The sequence below is a fragment of the Lutra lutra genome, chromosome 4, assembly GCF_902655055.1.
Source record: "Lutra lutra chromosome 4, mLutLut1.2, whole genome shotgun sequence".
Classification (NCBI taxonomy): Eukaryota; Metazoa; Chordata; class Mammalia; order Carnivora; family Mustelidae; genus Lutra; species Lutra lutra.
The window spans coordinates 172843405-172862382 of record NC_062281.1 but is presented as its reverse complement, the minus strand read 5'-3'; the positions used below and the strand labels follow the sequence as shown (position 1 = coordinate 172862382).

Here is an 18978-nt window from a genome sequence, read left to right as displayed (position 1 = left end):
GAGCCGCCACACCAGGCTTGACTGCCCACCTCCAACATTGTATAGCAGAACAGACCTGTGTTTGTTCATGGTCTCGTGAAAATTTTTTTAAAGATTTTATGTATTTATTTGTTAGGAAGAGAGAGAGAATGAGCACAAACAGGGGGAGCAGCAGGCAGAGGGAGAAGCAGGCTCCTTGCTGAGCAGGGACCCCCCCCCCCCCATGCTGAACTTGATCCCAGGACTCTGGGATCATGTCCTGAGCTGAAGGCAGATGCTTAACCGACTGAGCCACCCAGACGTCCCGCTTTGGGAGTTTTGTCCTCTTATTTTCCTCAGCCAAGCCTAAATTGAACTGATGTCCAATCCCGTGAAGCATTGGGAACCCTGAATGAAATGATGAACCAGAAAGTATTTTGTAAACTCTCCAGTTCTCGACACATGTAAGGCATTTTTATTTCCGCTGTGGTTGTGACTATAATTATGATTGGTTTAGGAGGAATGGGTTGAAATTGACTGACATGATCCTGGCCAGAGAAGAGAGGCTCTTTGTCCTGCTTCAGCAACATGTTTCTGAGGGCTGTGCAGGGATAATAGCGGTACAGGAGACTGGCAGAAGAGGAGCGACCAGCCTCTCATCTGGATCCAGCAGGATGACTGGGTGATGTTTGGTGACCTGGGGCTCAAATGCTCAGGCACTGGTTGGCAGGAAAGCATAAAGGCTGAATTGGGACGGATGGGTTTAAATCCGGGCTCCCCCTTTACTTGTGATGTAACCCTGGGCAGGTTACCGAACTTCTCTGAGTTTTCAGATTCGTCATCTATAAAATGCGAACAGTTATAGCCCCTATGACATAGGGTTGTCATGGAGATTCAGTGACATCACATACCCAGGAGGGAAAAAGATAAATCTACAGCTTATTTGTATCCAGCCCAGGGATACAGATTTTTCTGCTCTGACTACTAACCCGTGACAAATTACAAATGGATAGGGCAGATTTGGGCTTGTTCCTTCTTACCTTTTTTGATTCATTCAGTAAGAAGACTGAATGGGCCCACTGTGCACTTAACTATGTACCAGGTGATGACAAGACCTAGTGAGGCAGACTTAGACATGGCATCCAAATACAGCCAGCTCAATGAATAATTAAAACAAAATAGAGCCAGTTTGTTGGAGTATCCATACCTTTCTCTTGCTGTCACCTTTTCTTGAGGGCTCCTTTTGAGGTTTCTGCCATAGCTATGTTGGATGCTTAGTCTCAGGAGGATCTCAGTCACTAATTCATCTTACGGTGCAAATGACTACAAATCTCTCAAAGCAGAGACTTGCAAGGACCTGCCAATGACCCATCCTATCAAGAGGACTGCCCCTGAAAGGCTGCTGCAATGCATAGAGAGCAAGACAGTTCCAGGCAGAAGGGCCTAGAGAACTCACTCAGTCTGAACCCTCTCAGTTCACAGTGGGGAAACCAAGCTAGGGCAGAGGGAACCTTGGTCGAAGCAGAATGACACAACCAAGGACACTCAGCAGTCATGTGGTCAGGCTGAGTAGGGAGCAGAAAATGGCTCTTCCATACTCCCACGGTCTATACCATATGTATGCTGAGTGCCTTCCAATTAGGTTGTGCATGATGCCCTAGGGAGGTACTGAGGCAGGACAAGGAGTGCCTCTAGCTTTCAAGAAGCCTACAGCCCGACAGAGAACATAAACACGTATGTTGGACCAAAGAGCCCTTTGGCCCCACGGATTTGAAATGCTGCCCCCCATTACCTATCAGATTCTACAATCTGCATGAGACTGTTCTAGACCCTGTTCTGTTCTGCTGTCTCTTCCTGCACAGCAACACGTTTTAAAGACTATAGCTTATAAAATATTTTGATATCTGGTCTAAGAAGTCCTTTCTTTTTCTTTTCTTTTTTTCTTTTCTTTTCCTTTCTTTCCTTACCTTTCCTTTTCTTTCCCTTCCTTCCTTCCTTCCTTCCTTCTTTCCTTCTTAAGAATATCCTGGCTATACTTGTACAATCACTGTTTCAGATGGACTTTTGAAGCAGTTTTTGAATACACAGATACTGAATCGTCTTTGGCACTCTTGTTTATAGCAGGCACTGGATACTTTTTGAGGAGTCAGGCCCTCATTTCCTGCCCTTGGGAGATCACACAATAGTTGGGAAGTGTAACCAAGCAAGAAGTGTAAAGCAACAATAGGATTCTCATGCTCTGGGTAACAAGAGCCAGATGAGTGAGGAGTGCACACAGATATAACCGCTGTGAGTTCCATTGTCCCTCCAGCCAAGGAAAGTCATGGACGCTCAACAGGGAAGGTCACATTATACTGTACTTTGATAGGTGAGCAGGAGTTTGTCAGGTGTAGAAGAGAAAAAAAAATGCATTGAGTTGAGAGGAAGTCAGAGAATGCATCTTGGAGGAGACAATTTATTTGAAAGTGAGTAGGAGTTTGCCAGATTCAGAAGGTGGGATGAAGGGAGAGATTGCCCTGAGCTGGGAAAGTCACGTTTTTGAAGACATTTTATGCTGGGTTTTGAGTTGGAAGAATCAGAGAAGATGCTGGGAGAGGTAATTAAGGATTTTATTAGAAAAGTAACATAAGGAGATGACTTTGACCTAGGCTTTGAGGGATGAAATGAGGAGATCACCAAGAGGAGAGGAGAGAGGCACCCGCGAGAGGAGGTAGTCAGAGAAGATTTCCCAGGGCAAATAGAAAACCTCCTGGCTTCCTGCCCGCTCGCTAAGATCCATGATCCAGGACCTAAGCTTCCCAGCGTGTAGGCGCTCCGGATTCTGAGGTGGCGGCTCTGCAGTTCCCACTTCCCAGTGTGGGGTAGCTGTGCAGCCCACCGGGCTGGCAGGATTGAAGCTTACTCAGGTTTGCAGAGCAGGGTGGCAGAGCTGAATGCTTTATGTCGGAATCGACCAATGGGATGGCGGCACCCGGTTGCCCGGGCTACGGAGGGGGCCGAGCGGGGCGGGGCCTGGGCGTCAGGGGCGGGGACTGGGAGGGGCTTATATAAGCAGGCGGCGGGGGCAGGCGGAGCGTGGGGTCGGTGGCTGCTGGGCGGGCGGGGCGCAGGCCGCGGGGCCCGAGCCGGGGGGAGCGGGCGAGCGGAGGCGCCGAGGATCCGATTCACTCGCTGGGGAGACCTATGGGCCGAAGCCGTGTAAATGCGTTTTAAGGCGAGTGCGGGGAGTGGCTCGGGGAGCCTCCGGGGGCGGACGCCCTCGGCTCCAGTGCTGACCTGCCCCCGGCCCCCTTGCCTCCTCTCAGCAGGGGCCTCGGCTCCGCAACTGCCACTCCTCCTTGGGGTGTTGCACAAGTTTCGAGGTCACCGGCGACCCTCCCTAGCAGCGCGCCTGGCTCTGGCCCCCGCGAAGGAGGACGGGGCTTGGTAAGGTGATGTGGGGGGCGGGTCCTTGGCCCTGCACTCTGGAGGGCTCACCCGGGCAGAACCTCAGGCTTCGGTTCCCGCCCGGGAGCCCGCGACCCCTACCCACCATGTGGCCCCATGCACGCTTAGAATCCTGGCACATCAGGACCTGCCCGCCAGCTCCCCCTGCCCCCCATTTACAAACGGTGAAACTGAGGCTCGGAGAGGGGACGGGGCATAGCCAAGGTCACGGAGCTGAGGGGGGGACTCGAATCTAATCTCCTCTTCTGGGGCTGAGACTCCTTAGTGGGGCCACTCCCAGTCTCTTTAGTTGGGCGTGGTCAAAACTGGGGGTCCCCTGAAAACTTCCCCACCCGAGCTTCTTGGCTTTCCTGCTCCCTCTCCTTCTTTCCCTTTTTGCTAAAACCCGATTTTCATAACTGGAAAGGATCGCTAAAATGATCCATCCGTTTTGCAGATGGAAAAACTGAGGCTCGGAGAGGCAGTGACATCTAGGCATGTTATGTCTTGTCCCAGTCCAGGATTCCTGATCATCCCCACCCTTCCCAGGGGGCCTAAGCTCTCCAGGCTTGAGCTGGCGGTGGGGTGTGACAGGACTGGGGCCCCAGCTTGCGGAGGTCAGAGGGGCAGTGGAGGGCAGCCCTCCAGCAAGCCCCCTCACTTTACTCCCTCTTCCCCTGCAGTGTGTTGCATACTTTCTAAGGCAGCGAGGCTGCGGGGCAGCGGCTCCATCCAGCCCAACGGCTCCTCCTCCTCGGCATGGCTGGCTACTTGAGCGAAACAGACTTTGTGATGGTGGAGGAGGGCTTCAGCACCCGAGACCTGTTGGAGGAGCTCACTCTGGAGGCCTCACAGGCCACCGCGGTGAGGGACGGGGAGTTGGGGTGGGTCTCTTATTCCCCATGCAGGCCCAGCTGCCTTTCCTGGAAGGACTCCTTGGGTCCTCATCTTCCTTCATATTTCGCATTCAGTCTTTGCTGTTGGCCCGAGCTCATTTGACCCCCATTTCCTTGTTTTTGCCCCAAACTTTGTCCTTCCTGCCTGCCCTCCCCTGATGAACAGCACCACCACCATCTACCCCGCCCTCTAGGTCAGAAACCTAGGAGTCTGGCTTGCCCCCCTCCCCAGGGCACCACCAAGCTCATTACACCACCAGCCCGCCCCGGGGTGCTCTGCTGGGCCCTGGCTTTGTAGTTCAGACCTCATCTCTCTAGGGGCCCACTAACCTCCTCCCTGCCTCCTCGCACTAGCCACCCCCCAACCCGATCACAGCCATGCTCAAACTCAGAATTGGCGGGCGGTCCCCAACTGCTTGCAAGGTTAAGCCAGAGTTCTGCCTTCGGAGCCCCGCACCCGCCCGGCTTTGCCCAGAGTGGATCATGCTTGATCCCAGCCGAACCACTGCTGCTTCCTGATGATGCCGTGTGCTGTAATCGCCCCTCGGCCCAGGCTGTTCTCTCTGCCTGGAATGCCTTTCTCCCAGCCTGTCTCACTCTTACCTATTTCCGTCCTTCCTCATTACTCATCAGTGTCACTTTGTCCTAATCTCCCGGGCGGATTTTGTATTTCCTTTTCTCTGTGGCCTCCACCGCGTTGTGGAGAAGCTCTGGGAGAACATTTGTTGAACGGACCTGTCATCGCTCAGAGGGTTGGTTGCCTTCAAGACCCAAGCGCCTTCGGGGCCAGAGCCCTGTCTTGTCACCTGTGTCCCTTAGCATCACGTCAGACACCAAGTGGGCTTCAGTAAAAAAGTGTAGTGTAAAAGGGAAACTGAGTTCCAGTGAGGGTTGAAGTAAATGCTTTCTCACCCGGAGCGTCGTACAGGTTTTGCCCTCAACAAATCTGTGGTGACCCGTTGCTCAGAGGCAGGGGTAGCAGTGGAGGTGGGACTCATGCAAGGCTTCAGCGGGCGCCTACATGTGGAAAGCCACGGGCTGCAGGCCATAGCTTTGGCCTGCAAAGAATCTATCTTTTTCTGGAGAAAATGAATGTATATACAGCTCTGATACTTTGAAGGCATGTGTTACGTGCAGCGAGAGCCCTAAAGTCAGAGTGGTGTTATTGTTTTGGGGGAGGTAGCCTGTGAGGGGAACCTTGAAGGTAGACTGGGAATTTGCCAGATCCGAGTGGGGGCAAGGGTATTCTGCTCCAAGGGCATGATGGGAACGAGAGCTCGGAAGGTGTGGAGCTGGGGCTGGAGCTGCAGTGAGGGGAGGAGGGGACTTGAGCCAGATCACAGAACCCCCAATGCAGTCGGCCTTCTATGCAGAGACCAGTAGAGGTAGAGCCTGGCAGCTTGGTGGCGAGTGCGGCCTGGGTCAGGTTCCCCGGGAGGATGGCAGATGGCATGCACCAGGAGGGAGCTAAGCAGGGGGGTCTCACATTCACTCTTCTCACACAGGGTGACGTTGCTGCCTTCTTCGTGGCCGACCTGGGTGCTGTGGTGAGGAAGCACTTTTGCTTCCTGAAGTGCCTGCCCCGAGTCCGGCCTTTTTACACAGTCAAGTGCAACAGCAGCCCAGGTGTGCTGAAGGTCCTGGCTGAGCTGGGGCTGGGCTTCAGCTGTGCCAACAAGGTGAGCCCCTATACTCCCCCCTTCCCTTACTGACCCTCGCTGCCTGCTCAGCACACAGGAGGCTGGGGTGCTGCCATTGGCCCCTATCCCCTGGGACAGGCCACCCACTTGGAAGACAGGCCACAGGCTTGAAGGGATGAGGGAGGAAGAAACAAGCATGGAAGTTCTCAATGGGAACCCATGTGTGTGTGTGTGTGTGTGTGTGTGTGTGTGTGTGTCTGGGTAGGTGGGTCACCTTATTCATGGAGATTTTCAGGCTTCTTGGCTTAGAGCTCTGCATGGTATCCTTCTAATTAAAACAAGACAAAACAAAACAAAAATACCTTCTTATCATCGTTTTTTTTTCTTTTATAGTCTTAGTAATGTGTGACAGTACCTTTTCTCAACTAGTCCTTTGAGAATTCTGTTGTGTTGCCAATTTTGCTGCCTTTCTAATGAGATTACTACTGTTGTCTGAATTCGCCTCCTGCTCTCTCTAGATTTACTCTGCTTACTTACTGTCATTCTCTGTCTTCGGACTGCAGTGTGCGGGTCAGTGTGTAACTAGGGCTGGCAACCCAGTGTTGAGTAAGACAGGCTCTGTCGTCTGGGGGTTGAACGCTTCGCTCATCTCTTTTCTTCCTGTTCTTAGTTGATGACAGCCTTCAAGCGTATAAAGTTTTCTCAGAGTACCGCTTTGGACACATTTAGTCATTCAGCAAACCTTTTTTGAGCATCTACCAGAGGGCACATTTCAGGTGGGGATTTAGCAAGTGAACAAACCAAACCAAACAAAAACGGCCCTTTTTCATGGAACTTGCTTTCTAAAAAACAAACAAGTGAAACGATGAAAATCTATGTTGTTTTAGATGGTCATTGCTAGGGAGAAAGTTAAAGTGGGGAAGGGAAGTAGGGAATGTTAGGAAGGAAGATTGTACTTTCATGTAGTTTGGCCAGAGAAGGCTTTGCTGAAATTTGAGTACGGACCCAAAGAAAGCAAAGGATCAAACCAGGTGGATAACTAGGGGACGTGCTTCCAGGCAGAGGGAACAGCAAGTGTCAAGGCCCTGAGGTGAGAACAAACCTGGTGGGTGTTGCTTTGTGAGGTTGTCATTACTGTTATTTTTTTAACAGTTAGTAATGATTGTTTTGAGGGGAACTCGTTTGAAATCCTGGCTGGCAGTGTGGTTGGGTGTTAGGAGGAGGAGAATTCTAGAAAGGGACCCTGGAGGAGAAAGGAGGAGAGCTAACTTGGGCAGGATGACAGGGGTGGAGGGATTCTGGGTGGGAAGGAGGTGTGCAGCATGGTGGGATGGTGAGAATAAGCAGGTTAACCTTTCTCAAAGACAATGTTAATGCTCTGAGTGATAGATGAGTCTCTCCCTATTGTCATCGCAAAGCTTCTTGGCATTAGCTCTTCCTTTGCACACCTAGCTTCATGCGTGTCTTGAGTCAAGCCTGTGAGGAGAGTAGGAGAGAGATCGCCATTTTACAGTGGAGGAGACTGGGGCCAACCGTGCGCAGCTTGCTGGTAGCAGAGCCTGGACGTCCCCCTGCAGGCCTGCCATGCCGGGGTTCAGCTTTGGGAGAAGAGGAAGGGGCTCCTTTCCAGGCTTCTTGGTCTAGGGGTGAAGATGCATAGACAGGTCCTATGCATCTGGAAACCCAGAGGTGGGACACTGTGCTTGAACATCTGGCCTCAGAGCTGGCCTCCAAAGAGCAGAGTTAGAGGGGGTTAGGGCTTAGACTTTGAAGTCCGCAGGGATGTTAAGAGTGCGTACCGTTGTTGAGTGCTTCTGTCCTGTCAGGCATTTTGCCAAGCATTTTCTCACATGATCTCATTTTATTCTCGCAACAACCATGTGAGGTAATTATTACTACCCTGATCCTGACAACAGCCCTGTGAGAAAGCATTTAACAGACTGGGAAGGGGGCGCAGGATGTGAGTGACTCACTAGGGAGTGGCCACGTGTGTAGTGTGGCCAGTGGTAGTGTGGGGTCTCCAGCTCTCTCGCTGCATCTGTCCGTGTCCTCGGGGAGGGGACCCAGCTTGTAACGATTGCCTTTGCTAACCCCCAGGGCCGAGAGGGGCCATGGCTTCCTCCCTGCAGTTGAGATGATCCCACTTACTGAGAGGTGGCTCTGGGAAGCACAGCTTTTCTTGAAAGGCCAAGACTGCCCTCTTCTGGTTGGCCATCGTTAGTGGCTACACTTAACGTCACCATGCCCCTGGCCAGCATTGACCTAGGATCTGGTGTGAGCGGTGGGCTGGGTGTAATTATGCCATGGACAGGTCAATGGCATAGGCCATGCCTTGCGTGGGGCTCTTGTCCACCCACCCACCTTCCCAAGGACCTTATGTCATCTCCCCTGCCCCCATTCTGCCTTTTCTTGCTGTCTCTATCAGCATCCTCCCATCTTGAAAAGCCCTCCAGGGACTCCACACCACCACCTGTACAGTCCCGTGCTCTCTCTCCATGGCCAAACAGAGCTGTCTACACCCACTTGTCTGTGTGCACCTGGCTCTTTCCTCTAACCCCGACATCTGAGCCATACGCCCCCATTTCCACTCTCATTACTCCGAGGAATCTCTTACCAACTTCCCCAGCGATCTCCCAAGACTCAGTAAGCACTTGATTTTAAACATGCATTTTGAATTATTCAAAGAATACATTGATTCATTCACGCACACACGTAGGCCATCAGCTTTGTGTCTCCAGAGATAATCACCATTATCTCTGTTTGACTTTGGTGGGTATATGGTGTTTAAAAAATATGTACAAATACGATCCATAGAAAATATACAAAACATAAAAGATGTTTATGTGGTGGGGACTGTGTCGCAATAGCTTTAAGCTTGGCAGGTTGGAGATCTGTCCGTGTAGATGCAGTTAGACCTTGTCAGGGGCACTCTTTGGTTCTCTTATTATCCAGACTCTCAGCAACATTCAACACAGCGACTTGTTTGTTTTTGGGGTAAGAACACTTAACGTGAGGGACTCCTGGGTGGCTCAGTCGGTTAAGCATCTGCCTTCGGCTCAGGTCATGATCCCAGGGTCCTGGGGTCGAGCCCCATGTCAGGCCTTTGCTCAGCGGGAAGTCTGCTTCTCCCTCTCCCTCTGCCTCTCCACCTGCTTGTGTTAGCACATGTGCTCTCTCTCTTTCTCTTTCTTGCTCAAATAAATAAAATCGTAAAAAAAAGAACACTTATCACGAGATCTACCCTCTTAACACATTTTTAAGTGTACAGCACAGTATGGTTGATTGTAAACATGGTTCAGCAGATTTCTAGAACTTCCTTCATCTTGCAGGACAGGAACTTTATACCCACTAAGAGCTACTCCCCATTTGGGACAGATTCTTTTTAAAAACACTCAACAATAACCTATGTTCCTTGTTTAAAGACTTCAGAAGTAAATGAGAGGAACGAGAGCGCTGCTCTGCACCTGCCCTCCCCGCCCAACCCCTCTCCCCCGCACCTGTGAGAGTTGACACCCTCCTTCTGTACGGATAGGAGTCACAAGATAAGGTTTGCAGTGACAAGACTATATAATCTAGGTGTTGTTCCCCTTCTGGATGAGTCCTTGCTCCTCCCCTCTCTGCAGGTCCTGGGTGCCCGACTTCCCTCTCTCTCAATGGGAGAGCGCCTTTGGATTCTGTCTCAGGCTCCCTTTCTCTTGTAAACTCTCCCTCCTCTTAGGGAATTTCATTTCCTCCCACTGCTGTAGATACCATCAGTATGCCACCACCTCCCACATTTCGATCTCCAGACCAGACCTTATATATCCAGTGGCTGCCTGGATCCCACAGGTCACCTAGAACCCAGTGTGCTCCAACGATCTCACCATCTTCCCCTTGGAGAAGGGCTCCTTGGCCTGCTGGGCGTGGAGTCAGACAGCCCCACGAGCTAGCCACCACCACACTTGCCAGCCCTGCCCCTGGAGTATCTCTCTCCCATCTGTTCCCTCACCTCGGGAGATTGCCACCAGTCCCCCACAGAATCCTCTCGGCCCTTCCTGAGTCTGTACTCACATGGTAGCCAGTGATGTGCATTTAAACCTTGCAGTTCAAGTGCAAATCTGACTGTGCCATTTCCCTCCTTGAAACCCTTCCAACGGATTCCTTTGAGTCGCAGGATAAAATATAAATCCACATCAGCCTTCTCGGTCTCCCTGTTGGCTCTGCCCACCTCCCTGACACCTTGTCTTCCCTCCACAGTGCTCTCCCTGCCCAGGCCACTCCAGGGTCCCCTGGTCCTCGACCAGGCTGAGCACATTCTGCCTCAGGGTCTCGGCAGGACCTTCTTCCTGCTACCAGAAAGTTCTTTCCTTCCCTCTGGGCTTGGACGAAGGCCTCCTGTGGAGCTCAGCTTTACTTTCTGACCTTCAGAAAGGCTGTCCTTGACTCTTCACATCCAGGTCCCCCATCGAGCTCTCTAGTATCCCATGCCTTTTCCCCATGCTCTGCTCACGTTTGTAACTCCTTCATCATTCAGTGCTCATTTGTTCTTGCCTGCCCCCGCCCTAACCCGAGAAAGCTCCATGGGGTCAGAGATTTTCTGCTTCTCTCACCACTTGTTTCCTTTAGCATCTCAATTGATGCTCCAGGAACACTTGTCCGCTTCGAGGTTGAATTCTCCATTGCAGTACCGTGGTAAAGAGCTTGTGTGCCGAAGTCTGACAGTCCTGGGTTAGAGTCCCAGCTTTGCCGCTTACCAGCTGTGTGACTTTGGACAAGTCACTTTACTTCTGAGCCTCTGCTTCCTACCTCATAAAATTATTATGAGGCTTAAATACAAATGAATATAAAATATTTAAGGCGATGGCTGGCCTATGGAAATCCTTTAATGTTACTGTTACTCAACAGTCATTACTGTGTGTTTATAGCTAAATCACAAGCCCCAGATTGCCACCGTGGCTTCCTCCTCATGTGGTGAAGTCAGGAGCAGAAACACATTTGCACATCCACTTGGACTCAGGGTCTTTGGAAGCCAGCTGTGAGGGCAGCAGTTCCAGCTCCATCCTGCTCTCTTCCTTAGTGTTTCCGCAGGCACGTGGGCTTCTCTGAGCTCCATGTGGTCCTCTGTAAAGTGTGGCCCAATGCATATGTCACAGGACAGTTACAGGTATCACGTGAGATAATGCACGATAGTACCTCATGTTGAAAAATTGCTACATTAAATTAGAGACTTATTATAAACTCAGAATGGCTAAAAATGGCCCTGTGTCTCCTACATTTTTTCGGAGCTGGCTTCCTCTTCATTTCCTGCCCTCCGTCATAGAGAGTCAGACCTGAGTTTGAAAGCTGGCTCTGCCCCCTGTCTGCTGCATCTCTCCACTGAGTACAAGTTTCCTTCTCTCTAGAGTGGAGTGGGCACCCCTCTGACGGGATAGTGCAAGGAGTAGATAAAGCAGTGAATCCAAAGCAAGGGTTGGCGGATGATGGATGGTTATCAAAGCCAGGCCACTGCCTGATTCTGTCAGGTTCTATCAGATCACAGCCGTGCTCGTTCACTTGGGCCCTCTCTCTGGCTGCTTTAGTGTTGAGCAGATGTCAGGGAACCTCTATGGCTGGGGCGCCTGGGTGGCTCAGTCCATTGGGCACCTGGCTGTTGGTTTTGGCTCAGGTCATGATCTCATGGTCATGAGATCCAGCTTGGCCCCAGGCTCTGTGCTTGGCCTGGAGTCTGCTTTGGATGCTCTCTTCCTCTTCCTCCCCCTCTGCCCCTCTGCCCAGCTGCCCCTTTCCCCGTCTGCTCCTCTCCCTGCTCATGGCTTGCACATGAGCACACATGTCCTCTTTCTCCCTCTCTCCAAATAAATAAAATCTTAAAAAGAAAAAAAAGGAACCTCTGTGGCTGACCAAACCTAAACTATTTGTTCTCTGGCCCTTTTTCTGATATTTTATTCAGTGCCTGCTTGTGGTAGGTGCACACATCTGTACCATTAATGCTGCAAGCCGGTGGAATGTGTTCTGTAAAGGTGAGGAAGAGGAGGCCCCTCACGGGGAAGGGCCAGCCAGAGTCACTCAGCAGAGCGCCATGCACACAGCGGGCCTTGGGATGTGGGATGACCTGTGTGAAAAGGACTCTTGGTCTGGTGAACTTTCCAGTACATTAAAGAATATTCTTTTTTTTTTTTTTTAAGATTTTATTTATTTATTTGAGAGAGAGAGCATGAGCACGTGAGCTTGCACAGGTTGGGGGAGGGGCAGACAGAGAGGGAGAAGCCGATTCCCCTCTGAGCAGGGACCCTGGGATCATGATTTGAGCTGAAGGCAGATGCTTAACCAACTGAGCCACCCAGGTATCCCCACCAAGGAATACTCTTTAAACATTAAGTCTGTCAGGAAAATGTATCATGCCTATTGTTAGGCCTATCATGACTCTATGTAATGTCTTTCAGTGAATTAGAATATATATATGATATATGATATCATATATATATATATATGACTTTGTGAGGCTAAGATGCTCTACTGCAAGGAAGTTATAATAACTATATAAATCTACCATGGATTCTCTGTGACTGGGACCTCCCTCACCTCGGTTGTACAGTGCACCACCTGCCCAGCTGTCTGTGGCAGCCTTGTCTGGCAAAGAATGGCAAACTGGCATGAGTCCTGATTTTCTCATATCTGTTGTGTAAAAACACAGCCCACTTCTTAGGGACCTTCCCAGGCATACTATGACTCTGCCCCTCATTTGTGCATCCTCAACTTCTGTGGGCCCAGTAGGCCCTGAGCCTCCTTTGGGATCCCACAGGCAGAGATGGAGTTGGTTCAGCGTATTGGCGTCCCTGCCAATAAGATCATCTACGCCAACCCCTGTAAGCAAATTGCACAGATCAAGTACGCTGCCAAGCACGGGGTCCGGCTGCTGAGCTTTGACAACGAGATGGAGCTGGCAAAGGTGGTAAAGGGCCACCCCAGTGCCAGGTAAGCTGAGGACTGCTCGTGGGGAGGGCTGGGCTGAGTGTGAGGGCAGAGGGGGAGGGAGGGGGAGCACTGGAGCCGAGGACCCTGAGCAGGCCCGGGCCATAGTCCCAGGAGTCTGGGGTGGGCGCTCCTGGGTCAGACCCAGAGAGCTGGGGCCTGATGAGGACCGGGACAGAAATACCCGTGACAGCCTGGGCACAGCAAAGCTGCGGTATTCTGGAGGTCAAAGTCACAGGCCAAGGGAGCAAGAGGGGGTTGGTCAGGAAGGCGGCACAAAGGAGGCGGCCTTCGAGGTGGGCCCGATCAACAGTGTATCTGGGTGAACGGCTTCAGCAAAGAATGCGAGGAAGTCAGAAGCAGCCCTGGGGTGTTTGAGGAATGAGCAGAAATTTGGGGTGGCCAGAACAGACCCTGTGTGAGGGCAGAGGGCAGCCGTGAAGGCTGGCTGGTCACAGTCCCAGGGCAGAGACCTGATGCATGTGGGCTTTGGCGGGGGTCAGGGCTGGATGTTTTGCTCCGGCTTTGGCTTTCACGCGGTCGCCTGATGCCGTAGGGGCTCCTTGGGAGGGGAGGGCCACCTTGGGGTGATGGGCGACCACTCTGGTTCACCCAAAGCATCTTCCATTTTGTTGGTTTTACGTGATATCGGGGTTCTCAATAAGACTGTGTTTAAAAAATGGTTCCCCTCATACAAGAAAAGTTGGAAAAGCCTGGCTTGTGTAGAGGCTGATTTGGAGGAAGTGGAGCTGCCTGGGAGAGCTGGAGAGGTCAGGGCCAGGGCAGCGGCCACGGGGCTGGGCCCAGGGATGTTTAGGGAATGGATTGGACAGGCTCCAGAGGCTGACTGGCAGTGCAGGTACAGGAAGGGGTCAAGGCCCTGTGGGGTGGGTGGCTCTGAGCTTATGCCTCTGTTCTCCGAGAGGATATAATTGGGGTGGGGGGTGGGGTCCCCCCGCAGAGGTGCGCTGCGTGTCTCCTCAGGATGGTTCTGGGCATTGCTACTGATGACTGTCACTCCCTGAGCCCCCTGAGCTTCAAGTTTGGAGCGTCACTGAAATCCTGCAGACACCTGCTTGAAAATGCCAAGAGGAGCCACGTGGAGGTAGTGGGGGTGAGGTGAGTGCCCGGAAACCCCACCCTCCCTGCCAGCCCCCTGCCTCTTTCTCAGAAATTAATCAGTTCCCTATGAGATCCTCCTTCAGGGTCTGCAAGGAGGGCCTGTCCCCAGGCATAGAATCCTGCCATTGGACAGTTTCCTCTCTTTGGAAAGAAAGTTCAGTGTGTCCCACTCACTCAACCCCATGGTCCCCAGATCTTGTCCCCAGAGGCCCCAGGAGGGACCTGGCCTGGCAGGAGCCATAAACACCTTTGCTCTGTCTCTTTGCATGCAGGGATATGGAAGAAGTCATGATAATATAGATAATATAATATAGTTTTCATTTATTCTGTGCTTAAGATATGCCAGGCACTGTGCTAAATGCTTCAGGTACATTATTGCACAGCCTTTGGGATCTTGGCTCCACTTTATAGCTGGGGAAACTAAAGCACAGTGCTGGCTGGGAGGAACCTACAGACCCGGCTGACTCTGAGGCCCTGCTCCTCATCCCAGGGGGCTCAGCCCCAGTGGCAGCATGAAGGGATGGGAGGGACACCAAGTGCCAAAGGACTTTGGATCTAGTCTCCTGTCCACACCTCACTTGCCCCATGACCTTTGGCAATGCATTTAACCTCCGGGCCCTCAGTCACTGTATCTGCAGAATGGGCACGATGCCCATTGTGCTTGCCCAAGGCTGCTCCTGGCTTGGGCTGCGGCCATGGCAGCTGGGGTCCTGCATGTAAGCCGAGGGTCTTCCTCCCTTCCCAGTTTTCACGTTGGTAGCGGCTGTCCTGACCTTCATGCCTACGCTCAGTCCATCGCAGACGCCCGACTTGTGTTTGAGATGGGCGCTGAGCTGGGCCACAGGATGCATCTCCTGGACCTTGGTGGTGGCTTTCCTGGATTGGAGGGGGCCAAAGTGAGATTCGAAGAGGTAACCCTAGGCTGTGTGGGAGGTGGGGTTGGTGTGCCCGGTGCTGTTGAGTGGGTCCTAGGTGCTGCATGCTGTGCTAGGTGCTTTTCCCGGATCATCTTATTATTAGCCCCATGTTACAGCCAAGCAAACTGAGGCTCTTCAAGGTTACATCACTTTCTGGCAGAGCTGGCAAGACACCCTGCTCTCTCTGACACTAGTCCATGCGCATATTTGAAGCTTAACCAGGCTTATTTGCATAAGTTCTGAAACTCTCTGAGGGCCTGGACTGCTCTATTCTCCCTTAGGTGAGCTGATGAGAAATCAAACGGGAGGGCAGGGAAAAGAAATGCCCACCTGTCTGCTCCTTTCCATGTGAGATGAAATCAAGAAAAATGTCCCCCAGCAATCCCCACTGCAACCACTAGGGGTCGCCTCTCCCTAGTAAGAGCCAAGTCTTGGGCGCTCACATCGGCACTGACCCTAAGAAAATAATCCCCCACGGGCACAAAGAGTTAGCCTCAAAGAGGAGCATTATAGCATTGTTCATAACAAAAACCCAGAGGACTTTTGTGGTCCATCTAACACTCGGGAATTGGTTAAATGGTGGTACATTCATATGACCTCCTTGTGAGGTCATTCCCAGAGTCTGTTGCATAAAACAGGTTATAAAACATGTATAGCCTTATCATATTTATAATAAAAAACTGTGTTTGTATAGAAAAAGAATTAAAAGAGCTACTCCAAAACGTAAACAGTGATTAACAATCTGGATGATAGAATTAAGAGTGATTTTGATCTTTGTTCTTGTATTTTCTGTGAAAAACATGTCCTTTAACAGATTGGTCACTTATTAAAGAAAGATATACATCAGGGCTTCTAGAACCTGAGTACCAACTATTACGTTAAGAACATCTCTTCCCAATTTGGGAGTGTTAAGGAAGTTGGTTGACACAACGTAAGGGTCTTGACCCTGCTCCGTCTGCATCCTGCCTTCCTGGCCACCTGTCCGCAGTCACCAGATGGGGCCTTAGCAGCTGTCAAATGCTTCTTTCTGAAATCAAAGAAGTTTCAAGAAATAGACTTGAAGCTATAGCAAGTCCTCAGTATGTAAATCCCACATTTCACACATGTCATTGTCCCCCATCCCTGTCCACCAGATTGCTTCTGTGATCAACTCAGCCTTGGACCTGTACTTCCCAGAGGGCTGTGGCGTGGACATCCTTGCCAGGCTGGGGCGCTACTATGTGACTTCGGCTTTCACCTTGGCTGTCAGCATCATCGCCAAGAAGGAGGTTCTTCTGGACCAGCCTGGAAGGGAGGGTAGGTTCCAGGTGGGCAGCAGAGCCCCATTTTTTCCCGAAGCTAGGGACAGTGGCTGGCTGAGCAAGGTCTAGTTTTAGGGCTTGGAGAATCTGGAGGATGGATCCTTGCCTTAGGGAAACTTATATCCAAGTCCTCTTACCCGCCCCCAAGACACTTGGTGTCAGTTTTTCCAATGTATGTTTATACTTTATGAAGATTGAGGTCAAAACAACATTAGGGAGAACAGATAGTTTATTAACCCATTGTACAGATGAGAAAACTGAGAGCCAAAGAGAATATAAGTGGATTGCTTAACAGTAAAAAGCAAAGCCTGCATTCGACCCCATGTCTGTCTGCTCTCTAAAGGACAGGTTCTTACTCATCCTACTGCTGCTCATAACATAAGGAAAATAATTAATGACAACTTATAATAATTGTCAAAGCCTACTTTATAGATGACAGAACATAGGCCTGGAGAGGTTGAGTCACTTGCCCAAAGTCACAGAGTTGGTAGAGTCAATGCCTGGATCCAAGTTCAGGCCGGGCTGACTCAGGGTTCTCTGCCCACACTGCAACGTCAGCACTCTTTCCTGCCCTTCCAGAGAGATCAGTACCTCCAGCAGCCCCTTGAGTGAGTGGGGTCAGAGGCTCTGATCTTGGGGCTTTGCCTTCTGCTCCGGGGTCCCAGGCAGGAGAGCTGAGGTCTGTGTGTCTTCCCCCGAGAATCCATTGGGAGGGGTGGTGGGCCCCAGGTAGAATGTCGTGTGTGTGTGTGTGTGTGTGTGTGTGTGTGTGTGTGTGTGTGTATGTGCAGAGATGACATTCTTCTGGCTTCCTTTATAAATCTGGCTCATTACCCTATCTGTCCAGCCAGGAGACCTGCTTTTTCATTTCTGCCCCATCATGTTCCTCTGAGTGAGCAGTTTAACCTCTTGGGGTCTCGAGCTTGGGTGGGCTGCTCTTTGGCCTTTGCTGGGGCGTCCAGGGGCTCAGCTGCAGGCCGGAAGTGTGTCCTGCACAGGGGTGCCCAGCTGCAGGGGTGAGGGGTGCATCACATGAACCTTGTGTCATAGGAGGCAGCAGGACCCACCCCAGAGCTGAGGAAGGGGCAGCCTTTGGGCTTCAGTTACCCATCATCCTTGCTGAGCCGCCCACTGTGCCAGCGCCCCACTCCTGTCCCCTCACACTGCTGCCTGTGCTGCCCCTGACCCCTGCCCTCCCCACAGAGGAAAGTGGTTCCATCCCCAAGACCATCGTGTACCACCTCAGTGAGGGCGTGTATGGGATCTTCAACTCAGTCCTGTTTGACAACACCTGCCCTACCCCCATCCTGCAGAAGGTGAGCCTACCCCCACGTGGGCCTGTTTTCAATTGTGTGTGTATGTGTGTGTTTAAATAACATTCTGGGGGGTGTTTTTATCTAATTTTTTAAAAGTAATACATATTCATTGTAGAAAGTGGCAGGATGACGAAGATCACCCAGTCCCACCATGTAGAGATAGACTCTGAACATTAGATTTCTTCTTAGTCTTTAAAAAAATGTACTCTGTTTTCAGAAATAAAGTTGGATTGTGTTCTTTTGTAACTGCTGTTTTTCCACTCGTTATGGGGTATAGCTCTTTCCATGCCATTAGTTCACCTTTGACAACTTGCGTTTTGAAGACTACGTAGTATTTTAACCCATCTAACCTATGGTGGGTTTGCTGTTTTGAGTGTTGTTGAGTATATCTTGACATCCATATCTGGTCAAGCCCTAGAGTGAATTTCTAGAAGCAAAAAGAAACAGTTCATCTTTGATGGGTTTTTCCAGGGTGACCAGGGAACAGGCATGGACAAAGAGGGGAAAGACTATCAGACACACTGTTGTATTTTCACATCTCCAGGCCTTTGTGTGGCCCTTTTTCTGGAAGGAAACTTCAGTGTCTAGAGGGACCTAGACCATCGTGAGTGCTTGGTGTGTTTTTGTTTTTCTCTCTTTTTCCATCCTGTCTCGTTTTTCAAGACCCACTCAAGTGTCAGCTCCTCTGTGTAGCCTTTCCTGCCCCTTATCTGTCACAGGCAGAAGAAGTCCTCCCACCTCATCGCCCACGTCCACGTGCCCATGCCACGACTTGAGTATATCCTCATTCCAGAGTTGGGTTGTTCAACGTGATTTCCTCCAGCTAGTCTGAGTAAGCCTCCCTGAAGTGCTCAGGAATTCAGTTTTCCGCTGTGATATGCTAGCCCTGCCTGCATTCTTGTGGTTTCCCACATCCTACTGCACCGAGAAAGGACAAGGCTGGCCTAGGCCAGCCACGCCCCAGGTCACACAGCAGGCAGCAGCTGCTTCCCAGGTCCTGGCCCCCTCCAGACCCCATCGGCCTCCCAGTACCCCTCTTCCTGTCGCAAGCCGTCCCTGACCCACACCACATTCCCTTCATCAGTAACTCAGATGAGCAGGACTGTGGGCCCAGCTCATTATCACACCCCCCATCCAGGGTCTCTATTTTGATGAATCTCTGGTTGGCATTCCTGCCTTTGGGCCCCAGGATGTTACTGACCTGCTTTGTGATCAGTCTTGTTTTCCTCTGGATACTACTGAAGTTTCTTCCTTGGGGCTGTCAACCACTTACCAGGTCCAGCCCTATGACCAGATCCAGGGTGGGGCCCCTGTCTGGTGGTGGAGACAGATGACCACACACACAGTTAGTGAGCTACTGTTGTGTTAGGTGTGTGTCAGAGGGACCCGGCCTGCCTGTGGTGGCATCTGCACCTCCTTCCCCAAGGAAGGTCCCCTTTATGAGTCTCGGT

At 51.3% G+C, this 18978-nt stretch overlaps 1 protein-coding gene across 5 annotated transcripts in view; it reads left to right on the top strand.

Moving 5' to 3' along the window:
• The first annotated feature begins 3039 nt into the window (after window positions 1-3039).
• The window catches only part of AZIN2 (antizyme inhibitor 2), a 36232-nt gene continuing 20293 nt past the window's right edge, over window positions 3040-18978 (top strand). For 3 of the 5 annotated variants that reach the window (XM_047727409.1, XM_047727407.1, XM_047727410.1), the window contains exons 1-8: window positions 3048-3384; window positions 4068-4248; window positions 5786-5959; window positions 12702-12874; window positions 13856-13990; window positions 14739-14904; window positions 16044-16206; window positions 17415-17527. In XM_047727409.1, coding sequence (XP_047583365.1) covers window positions 4144-4248; window positions 5786-5959; window positions 12702-12874; window positions 13856-13990; window positions 14739-14904; window positions 16044-16206; window positions 17415-17527 — 1029 coding nt within the window. In that variant the 5' untranslated portion in view covers window positions 3048-3384; window positions 4068-4143. Of the gene's footprint in view, window positions 3390-4067; window positions 4249-5785; window positions 5960-12701; window positions 12875-13855; window positions 13991-14738; window positions 14905-16043; window positions 16207-17414; window positions 17528-18978 lie in introns of all 5 variants that reach the window. The other 2 variants (XM_047727411.1, XM_047727408.1) reach the window with 2 other exon arrangements.